This window comes from Vigna unguiculata, chromosome 9 (assembly GCF_004118075.2).
Source record: "Vigna unguiculata cultivar IT97K-499-35 chromosome 9, ASM411807v1, whole genome shotgun sequence".
Taxonomy (NCBI): Eukaryota; Viridiplantae; Streptophyta; class Magnoliopsida; order Fabales; family Fabaceae; genus Vigna; species Vigna unguiculata.
The window spans coordinates 4,147,826-4,165,459 of NC_040287.1; the positions used below are offsets into that span (position 1 = coordinate 4,147,826).

At 31.4% G+C, this 17,634-nt stretch overlaps 2 protein-coding genes across 3 annotated transcripts; one reads left to right on the forward strand and one right to left on the reverse strand.

Annotated features, from left to right (window-relative positions):
* The first annotated feature begins 1,969 nt into the window (after positions 1 to 1,969).
* On the forward strand, positions 1,970 to 5,663 carry LOC114164394 (1,4-dihydroxy-2-naphthoyl-CoA thioesterase 1). Its single transcript, XM_028049058.1, has 3 exons — positions 1,970 to 2,332; positions 2,451 to 2,642; positions 5,434 to 5,663. Exons 1-3 carry the CDS (start codon positions 2,216 to 2,218, stop codon positions 5,584 to 5,586), a joined length of 462 nt encoding a protein of 153 aa, XP_027904859.1. The 5' UTR covers positions 1,970 to 2,215; the 3' UTR covers positions 5,587 to 5,663.
* On the reverse strand, positions 5,283 to 7,453 carry LOC114164393. Of its 2 annotated transcripts, none has more exons than XM_028049057.1 (5): positions 7,092 to 7,453; positions 6,927 to 6,977; positions 6,247 to 6,380; positions 6,024 to 6,135; positions 5,283 to 5,580 (listed from the first exon to the last, which is right to left on the reverse strand). In XM_028049057.1, exons 1-4 carry the CDS (start codon positions 7,383 to 7,385, stop codon positions 6,048 to 6,050), a joined length of 567 nt encoding a protein of 188 aa, XP_027904858.1. In that variant the 5' UTR covers positions 7,386 to 7,453; the 3' UTR covers positions 5,283 to 5,580; positions 6,024 to 6,047. The 2 variants fall into 2 exon arrangements, with proteins under 2 accessions (XP_027904858.1, XP_027904857.1); XM_028049056.1 differs by having other exon boundaries at positions 6,244 to 6,380; positions 7,092 to 7,452.
* Positions 7,454 to 17,634: the final 10,181 nt, after the last annotated feature.

A 17,634-nucleotide genomic window follows, 5' to 3' on the forward strand; every position in this document is an offset into this window, starting at 1 on the left:
CACCACCTAAGGGTGGTTATGCAAAAGCTAGTGGTGCCCAACACCAAGTTTGGTCGTCCAACACCAGGTTTGGCCGCCCAATGCCAATCTATGTAGGAGTGTGTGGTGCCCAATGCCAGTTTCCACCTCCCAGCACTAGACAACCTTGCAGCTAGATTTGATCTCCGACTTTGCAGCATTGCGCATAATTATGGTGAGGTTTGACATCGATATTTGTCTCAAAGTTAATATTCTTTTGTCCAATCATGCTTCATTGAAGTTTAATTTGTTTTTCTCCATTTGCTTTTTATTCACTTATTTCAAACACTCAAAATGAGATCAAAGGTAAAACAAACATAAAATAATTAAAACACAAAAAACGAAAAAATGCATAAAACTTGGGGATTAAACAAGATAAAAGCTAGAGAGAGTTGATTTTATTCACCAAAACCAATACACCAAAACACGTAAAAAATCAACCTTATCACTATGATAGGCCCTAACCATGGCTCTGATACTATACCATTTTTTGAAATATAATTTATAAGTATATTTTATTACATTATACTTTAATACTTTTATTGTGTATGAATTTATATAGATTTATATACAACTATTTGAAATATAAATTCAAATAAAAAATAATATTAAAGTATGATGTAATAAAATATCAATACAAATACATTGAAAATTTTAAAACAAAATTTAAATAAAATTCAATTTAATCCTGTTATAAATATTTAATAAAAATATCAATATAGCATTTATAGGCAAATTAAATTTGGTCTCAATTTGGAGAGAAACAAAGTCGCTTTATTTTAAAATAAATTGGAACTGAATTGAATAAAAATAACAAATATAAAGACTAAGTTGAGATTTTTCACATGACACTTGTCACACAATGACACTAGCACTATTACCTTTTCCAAGTGACAGGATGCTCTCTTGAAACATGGACATTTTTTTAAAATAGAATAAAAAAAACCACAAATTTACATGTGACACATGAGTTAACATCATTGGTACTGATGAGAAAGATCAAATTACACCAAATTTTCAAAAATATAGATCCAATTGAGACCAATCAAAATATGGAGACCTACTTAGATTTTCAAATAAATATGAATATCAACCAAGTATTTTAACCAAATAATAATAATTGAAGAGAAGGTATGAAATAAGACCCTTCGAAAAAGATGAAGAGTTTAGGCCTTGTTTGGTTGGTTTTCCTAAATCGTCAACCAAGGTCTTTGTTTTGAGAAAGTATCCCTGTAGCCAAACTACATGTCTTTTATTTCTTTTGTAAAGAAAAAAAAAACTATATTTTATATACTTTTTATTTATAAGAAAATTACAAGAAATGTTATGAGATATATTTTTAATTGGTTTTTTTATATTTATTGTACATTCCTCTTATGTTTCTTTTTCCATAATTTTGAAAATTCTTGATAAGCTTCTTTTATTTTTTTTGTAGCGCTTGTAATGTCCCTTCATTTTGACGATACAAGTATTTTTTTATTATTTAATATTATATTAAGACATCAAACATTTATTATGAGACAACTTTGAAGTCATAAAGAATAGATATGTAATTAAAGTGCTCAATAGAAACATTAATCCATGTTTTATTATTTATCCTGCATAAGTTGACTCAGAACCACCCTTTATAAAAACTTTAACATAAAGTATCATTCATCGATGAGTATTACTAACAAATCTTACCAACAAATTTTAAAATTTTAATTATAATTTATCAGTAAAATATATCAATAGTATCCGTCTATAAATTTACTTTTTAATTATTATTAAAAAATACGTCGATAATGGTTCGTGGTAAAATCCATTACTAATTTAAAATAACACACTATATTTTGTATATCTAATAACAGTCAAAATAACTCTATAGCCTAAAACTTCGCCCTACCCATCTTTGAACAGTAAAAAAGAAAAAAACATTACATCCCATTTCAAAGAAAACTGCTCCACCATGCCTCTCAACCAAAATTTCCTCCATCTTGTGCATGACTTATCCAAACTTTTAAATTTCCACGCACCAACCACTCAATCATCTTCTCTCAATGCCCCAAACTACCCTCTAAAACAACCAACCACACACATTCTATACTCCATTTTCTACCATTTTCCCATCTTGCAAACCCTCAACTTCCATAAAAGTTTCTCCATAACACAATCTGTGAAAAAAGGGGAAAGCTCATAGATTTACTCTGATTTCTTCATGGAATCAAAAACTGCTGCTTTGGATCAACCCCTTCATCTAATGGGCTTTGAAATCGAAGAACTATCACCGCAAAAAATCTCTGGCCGTCTCCCTGTCACCCACAAGTGCTGCCAGGTCAAGCCAATTTCATCTTTTTCTTCTCTCAATAACAACTTTTTTCTGTCTCCGTTTGTTTATCTTTGATTGAGTTTCTGAATGTTACGGAAAAGTTGATTAATTGTGAATGGTGCAGCCATTTAAGGTGCTTCATGGAGGGGTTTCAGCATTGATAGCAGAGTCTTTGGCAAGCATGGGAGCACACATGGCTTCTGGGTATAAAAGAGTGGCTGGAATTCAACTCAGCATAAACCATTTGAAACGAGCTGAGATTGGTGACTTGGTGCACGCAGAAGCTAAACCTTTAAACGTTGGCAAAACAATTCAGGTTCTTCCCTTCATCTTATCTTTTCTTGCAATTTTTGCAAATACCATAAAACTCAACCATCATAAAAATTAAAATCAATATAACTGTGTGTTGGAGTAGGATTCTGATGATGAAAACCCACCAACTTTCCAATAAAATCGTTAAAAAATATCACTTCAGATCTTACAAAAATGAATTACCAAAATATTATTATTTTTTCTATAAATTAAAATTTTTTAATAATTAAATTTTAACATTTTTTCCTATAATTTAACTGAAGAATATTTTTTAATTGATTTTCTATTTTAATATTTCAAAATCACTTAAAAAATATTATTTTAAACTAATAAAATTTATCGAAATTTAATTTTCCAAAATTATCATTCTCTATTTTATTTTATATTTGTTACACATTCGCATTAAATGGTAAAGTGATCTCACACTAAATCAGATTATTCGATCCATTTATTAGTATTTCTGCCATGATGGATATTTCACCAACTTTTTCTTCCTCTCTGTTCATTCATCATTATCACAAATATCTATAATTTTAAATTTTACAATTTATGTTTAAAATCTTAACTGATAATTATAATCATAACATTTTTTGATATATGTATAGATCGTGGAATAAATAAAATAAAAATTACAAAAGATGCGATAAAAAAATATAAATATTATTATTTTTACATTCTAACAAATTTTTATAGACAATTTACATTCACATTTTTTACCTTTCAATATCTTTGTTTCTTTATTAATATAAAAGTTAATTTTTTTAATGACTAAAATATCTTTAAAATTGAGTTGTTAAAAGTTAGTACACGTGATAAAAAATTATTTTTATATTTTTCACAATATATATTGCATATGTTTATACTCTTTCCAAAAAGTTGCCAGCAAAGAAAGGTTTGCCACACAAAAAAAAAAAAAAAAAATAGTCTTCAAAAGTGACTTAATGCATTATTGATTGTGTGAAACAACCATTAAAAAAAGTCCATGTTACAAATGATAACAAATTCAATAATAGAGAATCTCGACATAGTGTAATTGTATAATTTTATTCTTTTATTCTTTGTTAAAGGTAGAATTGTTTAACTCGTAGTGTTTTTATAATTATAATATATTAAATCTGATAATGATTTTTTATTGATCTCTTTAATAATTTTTATTTAATCATATTATTTTATCTATGAACACAAGAACTTGAATTTTGCCAAATTCTAGTATTTATTTTAATTTTTTAAATATATATATTTTGTGCCAGGTTAATATTTTCGTTGTTCTTTTACCCTTGTAGTGAACTTTTTTTTTTCTGTTATCGTACATTAGTTTTTTATTTATATATTTTTTAGGATAAGATCACTTTTAATACATTTGTTCTTTTACACATAAAAAGACAAACCGAATCAGACAACCTTTGTACCAAATGCAGTGGTTGTTTTCACCCTATTGCATTCTTTTTAACATTGTTTAGTCACAAGACCAGACAGTCGTTAATTCATGTAATCAGGTAAATTAAAAAATTATTATATTAATATATGAAATTTTATTAACTAATATTAGAATTTAATTACGAGTATTAATGAATTAAATTATAATATTATTGTATATTCATATTTTTTAAGTAATATAATATAAAAAAAAAATTAAATAAATTTTTGTTAATTTTTAATTTTAAAAATTATTCAGAAAATGAAAAAAAAAACTGATAAATGGACGAACTGACCAATCAGAAGTCACTTTACCACCCATATCTGAGCATATGTCATATAAGAGTATGATTAAATATGTTTTTTTCCTCAATTTTTACTGAAAAATTAGAATTAGTCTATTTTTAAAATTTTAGTTAAATTTAGTCTCCTAACTTTAAAATTGTATGAATTTAGTTATTTACATTAAATTTTGTTAAGTTTATTTAATATTTCAAATACATTTTATGATAATGTTTGAGTTATTTACATCGTTTGACACTCTTTTTTTTCAACGTGGACTAAGAAAAATCATGAAATATTAAATAAATTTAATAAAATTTGGTTATAAAGAGTAAATTAACATAGTTATAAAATTAGAGAATTAAATTAGACCAAAGTTTTGAAGAGGAATTAATTCTAATTTTCACTAAAAGTTGAGGGATAAAAAACATATCTAACTTTATAAAAATATTTTATTCTAAATATCAAAACTTTTAGAAAATTTCACTCTAAGATTCTATATAAAATCACTTTTATAAACTTCTAAATATTTGTATTTATATTTTAATTCTTTACAATCTAAAACATTAAGAACTCCTACTTTAAAAGTTATACTTTATTGTTAAAACGTAATGACTTGTATAAAACTCAACATTTTTATAATTTAAAAATTAAGAAACTCATTTAAAATGGTATTTGTAGTATAATATATTCTTAAATTTATAATAACATATTACATTATATGTTATTTAATCTTTAAACTAGAATATTGTATAGCAAAAAACATTGAGCAAAACTAATGTACATTCATTTTTAATTACAAGTTAAACATAATGTAAAAGAAGTCATCTGAGTACCATGTTGGTTATTAAGATTATATTTTCTTGTACAGGTTATTAAGCCAAAATTATGTATTAGTGGTCAATTAAAAGTATATAATTAGAAAAATAAAAAATAAAGCAATATATAATAGTAATAATAATAACAACATATCTCAAAAAAAATTAAATGTTGGGTGATCTGATCTGTTATCTCAGTAATGTGCAAATATTTACTTTGTTGTTGCTAAGACTTACAAATATGAGAAATGTATGTCATAGCAGTTTTATCTGTAGCAGGTATGGGAGGTGATACTATGGAAGATTGATCCTTCAGACGCACAAAAAAGATCCTTGGTCTCATCTTCTAGAGTAACTCTAGTAACCAATATGCCTGTCCCAGTTCATGCAAAAGATGCTGCTGAACCGTTAAAGAAGTTTGCAAAACTGTAAACAAATTCATCACATTTTTATTAGGTCAAATTCAAATTCTGCTTGAATAACAAAGGTCTAAATGTTTACGTATCTAATGCTTCGATATGCACATTATGATACACAAGGTACTCCATGTAAGAAACTACTTAATGCACAATATCATATACCTAAAAAATGCTTCACATAACAAACCCCAGAAAACTCAGTCTCAAATACACCAACTTATTGAGTCAATACCCATAAACTACTAATCCTCAGATAACAGAGAAACCAGCAGAGAGCTTCTTTCACATTATTTTGCAACATCAGCTTCAAAATTAAAAGCTCAACATGTCTTTAGAATCATATATCAGCATAAACTTGTAATTCCAATTTTCAATGGAAACCATGTGGCTGAAAATGCTGTACATCTATCCTATTCACCAAACCAAGCAAGGTCAATTCCAGAAACATACAAGTTTTACTCAACGTTGTAAATGTTAGGATGCTGGGTTCTTCTTGCTAGAGGATTTTGATCTGACAGTGTTCATGCCCTTTGTTCCCATAGGAACACCACCAGTTTTATGCCTAGCACCAGACATTGACATAACATCATCAGAGGTTGACTAACATCACCAGAAAAAATCCAGTATTCACCAAAAAGAAGAATAAAAATTAAGCTAGAAAAACATTAACTGCCTGAGAAGACTAAGTTGTTGGGTTAATTCATTCAGCTCCCGACTAGAAAGTTTGAGAGAAGATAAAGTCCCCGGCACCTCTACCGAAACAACCTTTGTCAATTTCTTCACGGAAGCTCCTAATCTTCCAAAAGCCTATGCAAGAAACAAATAGCAACTCTTTGAATTTTATCCTTTCAACACATCACTGCATACATACGGGTTTCCACTGAGACAAATGACCACATATCAGCCGCATTTACTGACAACTTTTCATGATATAAACTTCTTTTATATAGTCTAATTTTAGTTCAAACCAATAACAACTGTCGGGCCATTCCTAATTCAACACACCACTACATACATATAGGATTAAAAGGAATATTCTAACAAGTTAAATTTGTTAAAAACACTCTTACAATATAGCTTGCGTAAATTATAAGAAACATCTGCAACCGCAATGTCAAGCATCTCAGGTCTCTACTAGAATATTTTACATCTGCAACTGTAGTTGTGCTCAAAACTCAATGATTTTAGGTTTCTACTACATTGCAACCACAATTTTGATCACATCAGCAGAATTTATCCGCAAAACAAAAGAAAAACAGCAATAAGATTTTAAAAACTTAAACAATCACCACAGCCGCGATTTAAAACTTTAACGAACATATTCACTTGGGCATGAAGTAAATCTTAACTTACAATTAAGGTAGGAAAAGAAACCATAGCTACCGAGAAAAACGCACTCAAAGCCTGCAAGCCCGAAAAATACAGGTTCAGTTTACTTGATTGTGAAACCAAAAATGCTTAAAGACGCAATTTGCATTCTCATTTGGTGAGCAAATGGGCAATGATATATGATAGTACCATGGAAAGGACGAACAGGTATGAGAGAAGCCCCAATTCAGGGTTGGGTCGGAACCCTAGATTTTTTGCCAGTTCAATGGGCGGAGCTGCCGCGACCAGCGACTGCGAGGGTAGCGTAAAATCGGGTTTATGTAGTTCTGAGATTACCGGCGCCGGGGTCGTATCGCCGGCAACCGGCGTCGATGTGGCTGAGGTACTGACACGAACGGAGAACGGGGCACGTACAGTGGTGTCCACTGAAACCCCGTTAAAGCTGAAAGGACGCGAAGAGAGTAAATACGTTTGGGAGAACATTCTCAATTGATGCAAAGTTTCCGATTTTGCAATGAACTAACTGAACCCAAACTAGTGTCACAAAAATAACCCACATGCTGTTTTTTCTTATACTTAAATTGTCCATTTTTTGTTAAATTTTGTTCATGTTTGTTAAATTTAATTCTCATTTAGTTTTATTATATAATTATTAGGTCTTAATTTTCATCGATTTTAATTAATTTAGTTAACTTTTCTAATTATGTTTAAATAATCGACACATATAAAAGTGCATGTATCAGTTGGTGATTTTTTTATTTTAAAGAATTATTTATTTTTTAAGTGATTATCGTACCATGTGTTAATATCAGTTTCACGTGTCAGATCGTGGTTTTGTTATTTTTTTTTATTCAATTTTGATCTTATATTAGTCATTTTTGTTTAATTTAGGAACTTATCAGAATTTTTTAGGATATCAGAACTAGCAAGATAACATTTAAAAGTGTAAATAAAAAAAAACCAAGATATAAGATAGAAAAAGAATGAGAGAACAAGAGAGAATAAGAATGTGAAGTGTTTTCGGAAGGGGATTGATGCACCTATTTATAGGTGAAGGATGGGCGAAAAATCCCATAGTTCACAAAACACAATAACCCACTCAAAGTTCACTATAGCATGGCTTGCAGAAGGAAGAAATGCAACGTTCAAAGCAACTGTGGGGCAAGATATGCGGAGGAAAACTTTCCAACTTCCGTGAATGTGGCAACGGAAAATGTGGGTTGTAAACCTGCACCTGATATCTTCTGCAATATCATCTATATAATACTTATTTTATAACAATATTGTCATGGTATCGTCACATCGTTATATCATAATATCGTGTTATATCGTCATATCATCATATCATTATATTGTCATATTGTTATATCATCATATTGACATATTACCATATTTATGAAATTACCAATTATAAAATTATAAAATTTTAAAATCATAAATTATAATTTATAAAATTATATGTGGTGATGATTGAGCAAGACATAACAAGATAATAACCACATTAGCCAACCACTTAACGGACATCACTAAGTTAGCAAAAGAAGTTAACACCGATGATTCAATTGAAAAAAATAAATTTATTGAGTACTCAATGTTGTCCTGTCTTTTCTACTTTCATGGTTAACACTAGTGACTGTGGCTCAGATGCATACTTGTTTTTTCTCTTATACTTACTGCAAAATAGCAAAATATCATTACAATTCATAAAATTTCAATTTTCAGTACATTATTCTATATCTTAAGCTAAGGAGGTTTGTTTCTTATGTAAATAGAACCATTTGATAATGATAAGTATCAATTTCACATAGAAAATTTACTTATTCTTGACACTTATCACTTGTTGATTCTCCAACGTTCCTTCTATGAACATCTTCACTAAGGATTAATTCTCTAATTCCTTCAGATGTTAATTTCTAATGGGGAAAACAATAACACAAACAATATACCAGAGAATGTAGCGGATATAATTTCCCCTAACTTGCAAGAATCTATGAGGAGCAATAATTAAAGAGCAGCAATAATAAATCACCAAAAGCAAAAATAAAGACACCAAGATTTTTAACGTGGAAAACCTCTCAAATCAAGGGTAAAAACCACAAGTCGTCCAGATCAAAGAAATAGCTCCACTATGATCAACAAGAGTAAAAAAGAGTCTCAATCAATAGCACAAATTAGTGCCAACACCCAACCAAATAACAAAGCAACAAAACTTTCAAATAGAGAAGAACAGGAGAGGAAAACCTCTAAAAATCACTACTGCAGTGCGAAATTAATATCTCCCAACTCAGACCTCGTATCAACGATCCAACCAATCAGATTGAAGAACAATGAGTCCCGAACCTGTTGTAAAAATTTCAGCCCGATCCAACGGTGAATGAATCCGCAACGTTGATTCTACTGTGACAGCTCTGTGAAAAATGTGAACAGAATTTTCCCTCTACCTCTCCCTCTATGTGTTAGGGCTTTCAGTATGTTCTTACTCTATTGTTCTGCCTCTCTCTTTATTTTATAGCCCCCTCTCCACTAGGTTAAATGAGACATGGGCTTCTCAAGTTTTTGGGTCTTTTCTCCACATAGGAAGGGAGCCCAATACCCAACAAATCTCCCCCTCACAACTATGTGGAGATAACCGCCAAACCGGTGATCTCACAACAAGCTTCAAACTTCCCTCTTGCCAATGCTTTAGTCATCATATCAGTACCATTATCATCTGTATGAACCTTTTCCAACTCCAATAACTTAGCATCCAAAGCATCACGTATCCAATGATACCTCACATCAATATGTTTGGATCTAGAATGAAAAGTTGGATTCTTACCAAGATGGATAGCACTTTGGCTATCAACGAACAATGAATAGTTATCTTGCCTAAAACCAAGCTTCTGCAAAAATTTCTTCAACCATAACAACTCCTTGCATGCTTCAGTAATAGCAATGAACTCTGCCTCTGTAGTAGACAACGCTACACACCTCTGTAGTCTTGATTGTCAAGCCACAGCTCCCCCTGCAAACTTTATCAAATAGCCCGAAGTGGACTTTCTGGAATCAATATCCCCAGCCATATCTGAGTATGAGTAACCCATCAACGTAGGTTTATCACCTCTAAAACAAATCTTCATATCAACTGTACCATGAAGATACCTCAAAATCAATTTCACAACATTTCAATGCTCTCTACCTGGGTTTGACAAAAAACGACTAACTATACTAACAGCATGTGCAATATCTGGTCTTGTACACACCATCGCATACATCAAACTGTCCACCGCAGATGCATAAGGAACTCTACTCATATTGGTCTTCTCAACTTCATTTGAAGGACGTTGTTTAACACTCAGTTTAAAATGAGTAGCAAGAGGAGTACTCACATTAGCATTTTCCATCTGGAATCTCTGCAACACCTTCCTAATGTATTGCTCTTGTGATAGATAAATCTTCTTTTCTCTCCTATCACGTGAGATATGTATGCCAAGAATCCTTTTAGCAGCTCCCAAGTCTTTCATGGAAAAAGACTCGCCAAGTGTCTTCTTTAACCTGTCAATTTTGGAAATATCTTTCCCAACAATAAGCATGTCATCAACATATAATAACAGGATAATAAAGTCATCATTAGAAAAACTTTTAACAAAGACACAATGATCAGAAGTAGTCTTCTTGTAACCTTGCTTACACATAAAAGACTCAAACTTCTTATACCATTGCCTTAGGGCCTGCTTCAAACCGTATAGACTCTTCCTTAGTCTACACACATAATCTTCCTTGCCTTTAACAAGAAAACCATCAGGTTGCTTCATGTATATCTCTTCCTCCAAATTACCATGAAGGAAAGCTGTCTTCACATCCATCTGCTCAACCTCCAAATCAAGAGTAGCAGCTAAACTTAGCACAGTTCTAATGGATGACATTTTCACCACAGGTGAGAAAATCTCATTGAAATCAACACCCTTTTTTTGTCTGAAACCTTTCACTACTAATCTGGCCTTGTACCTTGGAAGCGTAGAATTTGAATCTTGTTTCACCCTGAAAATCCACCTAGTTTCCAATGCCCTTTTGCCCTTACGCAATTTCACCAAGTCGTAAGTGTGATTATCATGCAAAGATTTCATCTCATCTTGCATTGCATCCAGCCACTGTTTCTTCTCTTCACTATCCAAAGCCTCTTCAAAACACTCAGGTTCTCCAACGTCAGTCAAGGTTATGTACTCATCACAAGAATACCTTGTAAAAGGTTGTTTCTGTCTATTAGACCTCCTGAGTTGGACTTGAGGTGATTCAGATATATCACCAAGATCATCATCATCATCATATTCCTCTTGAGCATCATCAATTGGAACCTCTACTCCACTTCCAAACTGTTGATCATCAATATCACCATGTTGCTCATTGTCTTGAGCTTCCGTTTCACCATTCTCCAAATTGTGAGCAGGCAACCTCATCGGATTACCATCAGTGAGATTACTATCTTTCTCGGGTGTGATCTTCTCCACCTTATCAATGTCTTCAATGGTCTGGTCTTTCATGAATTGTACATCACGGCTTCTAACAAGTTTCTTCTCAACAGGATCATAAAACCTGTAGCCAAATTCATCCTCACCATAGCCAATAAAGATACATTGCCTTGTCTTTTTATCTAACTTGGATCTTTCATCCTTAGGAACATGAACAAATGCCCTGCAACCAAAGACACACAAATGATCATAGCTGACATTCTTACCAAACCAAATTTTGTATGGCACCTCAGTATTCAAAGCAACTGCGGGACTGAGATTAATAACATGCACAGCTGCAAGCAATGCCTCTCCCCAAAAGTGCTTAGGCAACTTTGCTTCCGAAAGCATACATGTAACCCTTTCAACCAAGGTCCTGTTCATCCTCTCCGCTAGACCATTCAACTGAGGAGTTTTAGGAGGAGTCTTCTCGTGTCTAATACCATGCTGCCTGCAATAAACATCAAAAGGTCCACGGTACTCACCACCATTATCACTACGGATGCATTTCAGCTTCTTGCCTGATTGTCTCTCAACTATAGCATGAAATTCTTTGAACTTTTCAAGTACTTGCCCTTTCTGCTGAAGAGCATAGACTCATAGCTTCCTGGAACAATCATCAATAAAAGTAACAAAGTAAAGTGCACCACTAAATGAATTTACCTTTAATGGGCCGCAAACATCAGAATGCACCAATTCAAGCAATTCTGACTTCCTTGAGGGAGGATGTTTCTTAAAAGATACTCTGGTTTGTTTACTAGCCATGCAATGAGAACATTTCTCCAATTCTGCATTCCTCAATCCCATAAGCACATCCTTTTTAGCTAAGCAGTTAAGCCCTTTTTCACTTATATGACCAAGCCTCCGGTGCCACAAAGATGCTTCCATATACATAGCATTCACACTGTCTTTAGCAACCAAAACTTTAGTCCAGTACAATTTAGATTGTTTATCCCCTCTGGCCATAACCAAGTTACCTTTAGTGAGCTTCCATTTACTAGAACCAAAGTGATTGTCATAACCACAATCATCAAGCAACTGCACAAAGATTAAATTAAAACGGACATCCAGAGCATGTTTGACTCCTTTAAGCAACAACTGCACTCCCATGTTGGTTTGTAGGCAAACATCACCAACACCAATCACTTTAGACTCACCATCATTACCCATCTTCAACACTCCAAAATCACTAGAAGTGTAAGATGTGAAGAACTCCTTCCTAGGTGTAACATGCAGTGTAGCACCACTATCAATAATCCACATGCTCTCATCAGATACAAGATTAACGGACTCAAAGTCACGAAGAAGAACAAGATCACCATCTGTAGCAGTAGTGACACGATCATCATCATCATGGTCATTCTCTCTCTGTTTGCCCTTCTTGTCTTTGTTCTCCTTTTTCCACTTAAAACAGTATTTCTAAATGTGCCCAATTTTATGACAAAAATGGCACTCTAAATTCTTGTATCTTGACTTGGACTTGCTCCTACTCTTCTCTCTACCACCTTTATGTTCCTTTTTCTGACTTCTCCCCCTAGCTTCTGTAACAAGCATCTCAGACTGAGATGAAGAACCATGTGTCTTCCTTCTCATCTCTTCATTAAGAGCACCGCTTTTTGCCATCTGAAAAGAAACAACACCATTCGAGGCAGAGTTCATAATTGAAACCCAAAATACCTCCCAACTGGTAGAGTATTAAGCAACCATAATCCCATAACTTCATCATCAAACTTCATGCTCATTCCTGACAATTGATCTAGGAGCCTTTGAAACTCATTTAAGTGATCAGAAATTGAAGAATTCTCCCTGTACCTCAAATTCATCAAGCAATTTAACAAATACAATTTATTATTGCCCGACTTAGAAGCATACAAAGACTCGATATTCTCCCACAAAGCTCTGGCATGTGTCTCATTAGCAATATGATTATAAACATTATCTTCAACATATTGCCGAATAAAACCACATACCTGTTGGTGCTCAAAGTCCCATTCTTCTTCAGACATAGAATTTGGCTTCTGTGTAGTAAAGACCGGAAGATGCAATTTCTTGACAAATAATAAATCTTTCATCTTGCCCTTCTACAAATGATAATTTGTACCATTCAAAGCAACCATATTTGCATTTGCCTCCATCATTCAAACAAGTAAATATAGCCCAACCAAAAGCTCTGATGCCACTCTGATGGGGAAAACAATAACACAAACAATATACCAGAGAATGCAGCGGATATAATTTCCCCTAACTTTCAAGAATCTATGAGGAGCAATAATTAAAGAGCAGCAATAATAAATCACCAAAAGCACAAATAAAGGCACCAAAATTTTTAACGTGGAAAATCCCTCAAATCAAGGGTAAAAACCACGAGTCGTCCAGACCAAAGAAATAGCTCCACTATGATCAACAAGAGTACAAAAGAGTCTCAATCAATAGCACAAATTAGTGCCAACACCCAACCAAATAACAAAGCAACAAAGCTTTCAAATAGAGAAGAACAGGAGAGGAAAACCTCTAAAAATAACTGCTGCAGTGCGAAATTAATATCTCCCAACTCAGACCTCGTATTAACGATCCAACCGGTCAGATTGAAGAGCAATGAGTCCCGAACCTGCTGTAAAACTTTCAGCCCGATCCAACGGTGAACGAATCCGCAACGCCGATTCTACTGTGACAGCTCTATGAAAAACGTGAACAGAATTTTTCCTCTACCTCTCCCTCTATGTGCTAGGGCTTTCAGTATGTTCTGACTCTATTGTTCTGCCTCTCTCTTTATTTTATAGCGCCCTCTCCACTAGGTTAAATGAGACATGGGCTTCTCAAGTTTTTGGGTCTTTTCTCCACATAGGAAGAGAGCCCAATACCCAACAATTTCATAGTACCAGGTAGCTATTGTCGTGACAGTTTCTAACCAACTATCAGGCAACAAAGATAGCAACCATTGAGCTTTTACACCGAAACCAATCTTGACAGCAAGGAATTAAATTCGTTCACATGACAATATTGTAAGCAAGATTTTGTTTGATTTTATAAAAAGAAATTGTTTCTTATCTTTCTTAAAAAGTATTAGGAATAATTTAGTTTGTTAAATTATATTAGGTTAAAATATTTTGTTGGTCCTTGTTTTTTAGCAAAATCTCAATTTGGTCCTCGTATTTTTATTAGTCTCAATTAGGTCCTCATTTTTGTAATTTAGTATCAATTAGGTCCTCTCCGTTAGTAGAGAGCTAACTCTGTTAAGTAGGTGTCACGTGTCAGCTCCTCGTTTTTTGAATTTTTTTTTTGAATTTTTTTTAAATATTTATGCCACGTGTCAAGTTTGTAGTGTGCCACGTGTCAATCTAATATGGTGACACGTGTCAAATTATTGTATGAATCTCAATTTGGTTCTCATATTTATAAAAAAATTAAATTTGTTCTAAATTTGGAGCACATGAAATTAAATTTTTATAAAAAAATTTAGGACTGAAATCAAATCAAATTAACAAATATGAGGACCAAATTGAGATTCATACAATAATTTGACATGTGTCACCATATTAGATTAACACGTGGCATAAATATTTTTTTTAAAAAAATTAAAAAAAAATTAAAAAATTAAAAAAATCAAGAAAACGAGGAGTTGACACGTGGCACCTACTTAACGGAGTTAGTTCTCTACTAACAGAAAGGACATAATTGATACTATTTACAAAAATGAGGACCTAATTGAGACTAATAAAAATACGAAGACCAAATTGAGATTTTACTACAAAAATGAGGACCAACGGAGTATTTTAACCATTATATTATTAAGGGTTAAATATGTTTTTGGTTCTTAACTTTCAGTGAAAATTGGACTTAGTCCCTATCACAATTGAGTCCCCAACTTTTAGTACTGCGTGAATTTAGTTTCTTTTAACCAATTTTTATTAAGTTTATTTGACGTTTCAAATATGTTTCATGATAGTTTCTTAATATAAACAATTTAAATACTATCATGAAATGCATTTGAAATGTTGAATAAACTTAACAAAATATAGTTAAAATGACTAAATTTACCCAATTATAAAATTAAAGGACTAAATTAGAACAAAATTTTAAAGATGAACAATTTAACTTTTATTACAAATTTAGGGATGAAAATTATATTTAAACTTTGGTTTAGATCTCATTATTGTATTGACATTTTTCTTCTTTATCTATACTATTATCCGAAAAGTAGAAGATTTTTAATGCATGAAGTATCAACCTAATAAAAGTATCATAATTCAAACATCAAATACGATATATCTATCCTAAATAAATATAATAAAAGAATCTGATTATGATATATGGATTTTAAGGTAAAATGAAGTAGCATGGGATAAAATAGGTGACTCAACTTCAGCTACAATGACATGCACGTCGAGATAAGATTTGGAAACTATGCAGTTAATTACTCAGTTAATTATTTGTTTGGTAAAATAATGGAACAATGAATCACCAATTCAGCATTATTAGATGAAAGCCTTTTGTCTTTTGTCATTTTACTTTGTCTGGTCCCCCAACTGCCATTGTTATTTTTCTTAACTTTAAAATTATGTATCTTGTCACTTTCACTCATGGGAAAACAAGTGTTAATTCTAACAAAATTTAATTATTGAATTATGTTAAATATCTTTTATTATGTGGCCCTACTAATAAAATGTTTTCACCTTTGAAAAATCTAAGCATAAATAATTGAAGTTATTTTTGAAAGGATTAATTTTTTAAAATATATTTTGATATAACTCATTTAAATTTTTTCTAAATATATTTGGGTACAAATTAAATTTTTATTTTACATCAATATATTTAAGTAAGTAATTTGATTTGAATTGTATTTAAAAAATTACTTTTTATTTAATTTTATGTTCTAAAAATTTAAAATTTAGAATATATATATATATATATATATATATATATATATATATATATTTGTAAGTATCTATAAATATAAAAAAAATTGGCGAATAGTTTTTTCATACATACCCAAATATTAGGTAGAAAACAGAGCATATTTTTGTTTAAGGGTAGTAACATAGTAGCTACTCCACCCTACCGTTCCCTTCTAATCCCATCTAACATGATATTAATTTTGGTAAGAAATAAGAACACTATTGGATGAGTCACGAGGTCCAGAATAACACTCATTTACATGTTAGAATGAATCACGTGATTCCTGTCCTCAGTCTTCTTCACATGCTTTTTCATCTTTTTAACCTCATCCAATTTTTCAAGCTTTATTTTGTTTTTATTTATACTCTAAATTTATCTATTTAAATTTATTATTGTATTTTTGCCTTCTCATTCGCTAAAAGAAGAAAAGATTTTCCAGTTTGTCCCATATGAACCATTTCTTCAACTTTGCATATTTGTGATAGCGTCATTTAAAATATTATTTTAAGGAAGGAAAATTACGTTTACCTAAAGTCAAAATACATTTTTTTTAATAAAGTAACATTAATATTTTAGTATAATTTTAAATAAATATTCATTTCTAATTTATATTTTTCAATCAATGCCATTAATCTCTTATACTTTTTAACAAAATAATATTCACTTTCCTTCCTTTATTTAATGATATTATATTTGATTAAAATTTAAATTAAATAATAATTTTAGAAATATATTTTATAAATAAAATAAGAAAGATAAAGTACATATATTAAAAATGGCATTCATTCTAGTTCACTCGATTTTTTACAACTATTTAGACTTGATTAATAATTAAAATTAATTCTTCAATACTTATAATTTAAATCATAATATATTTGTACTTGTTTCAATATATAAATTACATTTTTTCTTCAATTATAATAAATTTGTTCAATTAGTTAAAAAAATGAGTTTAGATATTAAAATGGATTAAAAATGCTATGTTCTAGCAAATAAAACAGAAATTATCCTCCACCAGGATAAATAAAGAAAGTTTAGTGTAAGTGAAAATTATCTAGATCAGAAAATTGGTCCCCCTTGTCTCCCATTAACTATGGGAGTGTGCTTTGTATTTATAGTGAGATCAGGTATACAAAGGATATTTTTTCCCCAAGGAATTGGGATTTGTCGTTGTAATTACCCATTGCTACAGTCCAGGTCCCAAAGTATTTGGTTTATTTACCGCATCTTAACAACGCAAAGATATTTACACGAGGGTGTGGGCCTATGCCAAGGGCTCAACCCAAACTATAATATGCATGCGTAGTAGATAGGAGTAACTCGTCTGTGGCCTAACTGTCTTTCAGATG

Excerpts from the sequence above, each read along its gene's own strand:
- LOC114164394 (XM_028049058.1), top strand. The coding sequence starts at position 2,216 with ATGGAATCAAAAACTGCTGCTTTGGATCAACCCCTTCATCTAATGGGC. Across the intron at positions 2,333-2,450 it reads TCACCCACAAGTGCTGCCAG|CCATTTAAGGTGCTTCATGG; the intron begins GTCAAGCCAATT and ends TGAATGGTGCAG. Across the intron at positions 2,643-5,433 it reads ACGTTGGCAAAACAATTCAG|GTATGGGAGGTGATACTATG; the intron begins GTTCTTCCCTTC and ends TATCTGTAGCAG.
- LOC114164393 (XM_028049056.1), bottom strand. The coding sequence starts at position 7,385 with ATGTTCTCCCAAACGTATTTACTCTCTTCGCGTCCTTTCAGCTTTAAC. Across the intron at positions 6,978-7,091 it reads ACCTGTTCGTCCTTTCCATG|GCTTTGAGTGCGTTTTTCTC; the intron begins GTACTATCATAT and ends TCGGGCTTGCAG. Across the intron at positions 6,136-6,243 it reads CAACTTAGTCTTCTCAGGCA|GCATAAAACTGGTGGTGTTC; the intron begins GTTAATGTTTTT and ends GTCTGGTGCTAG.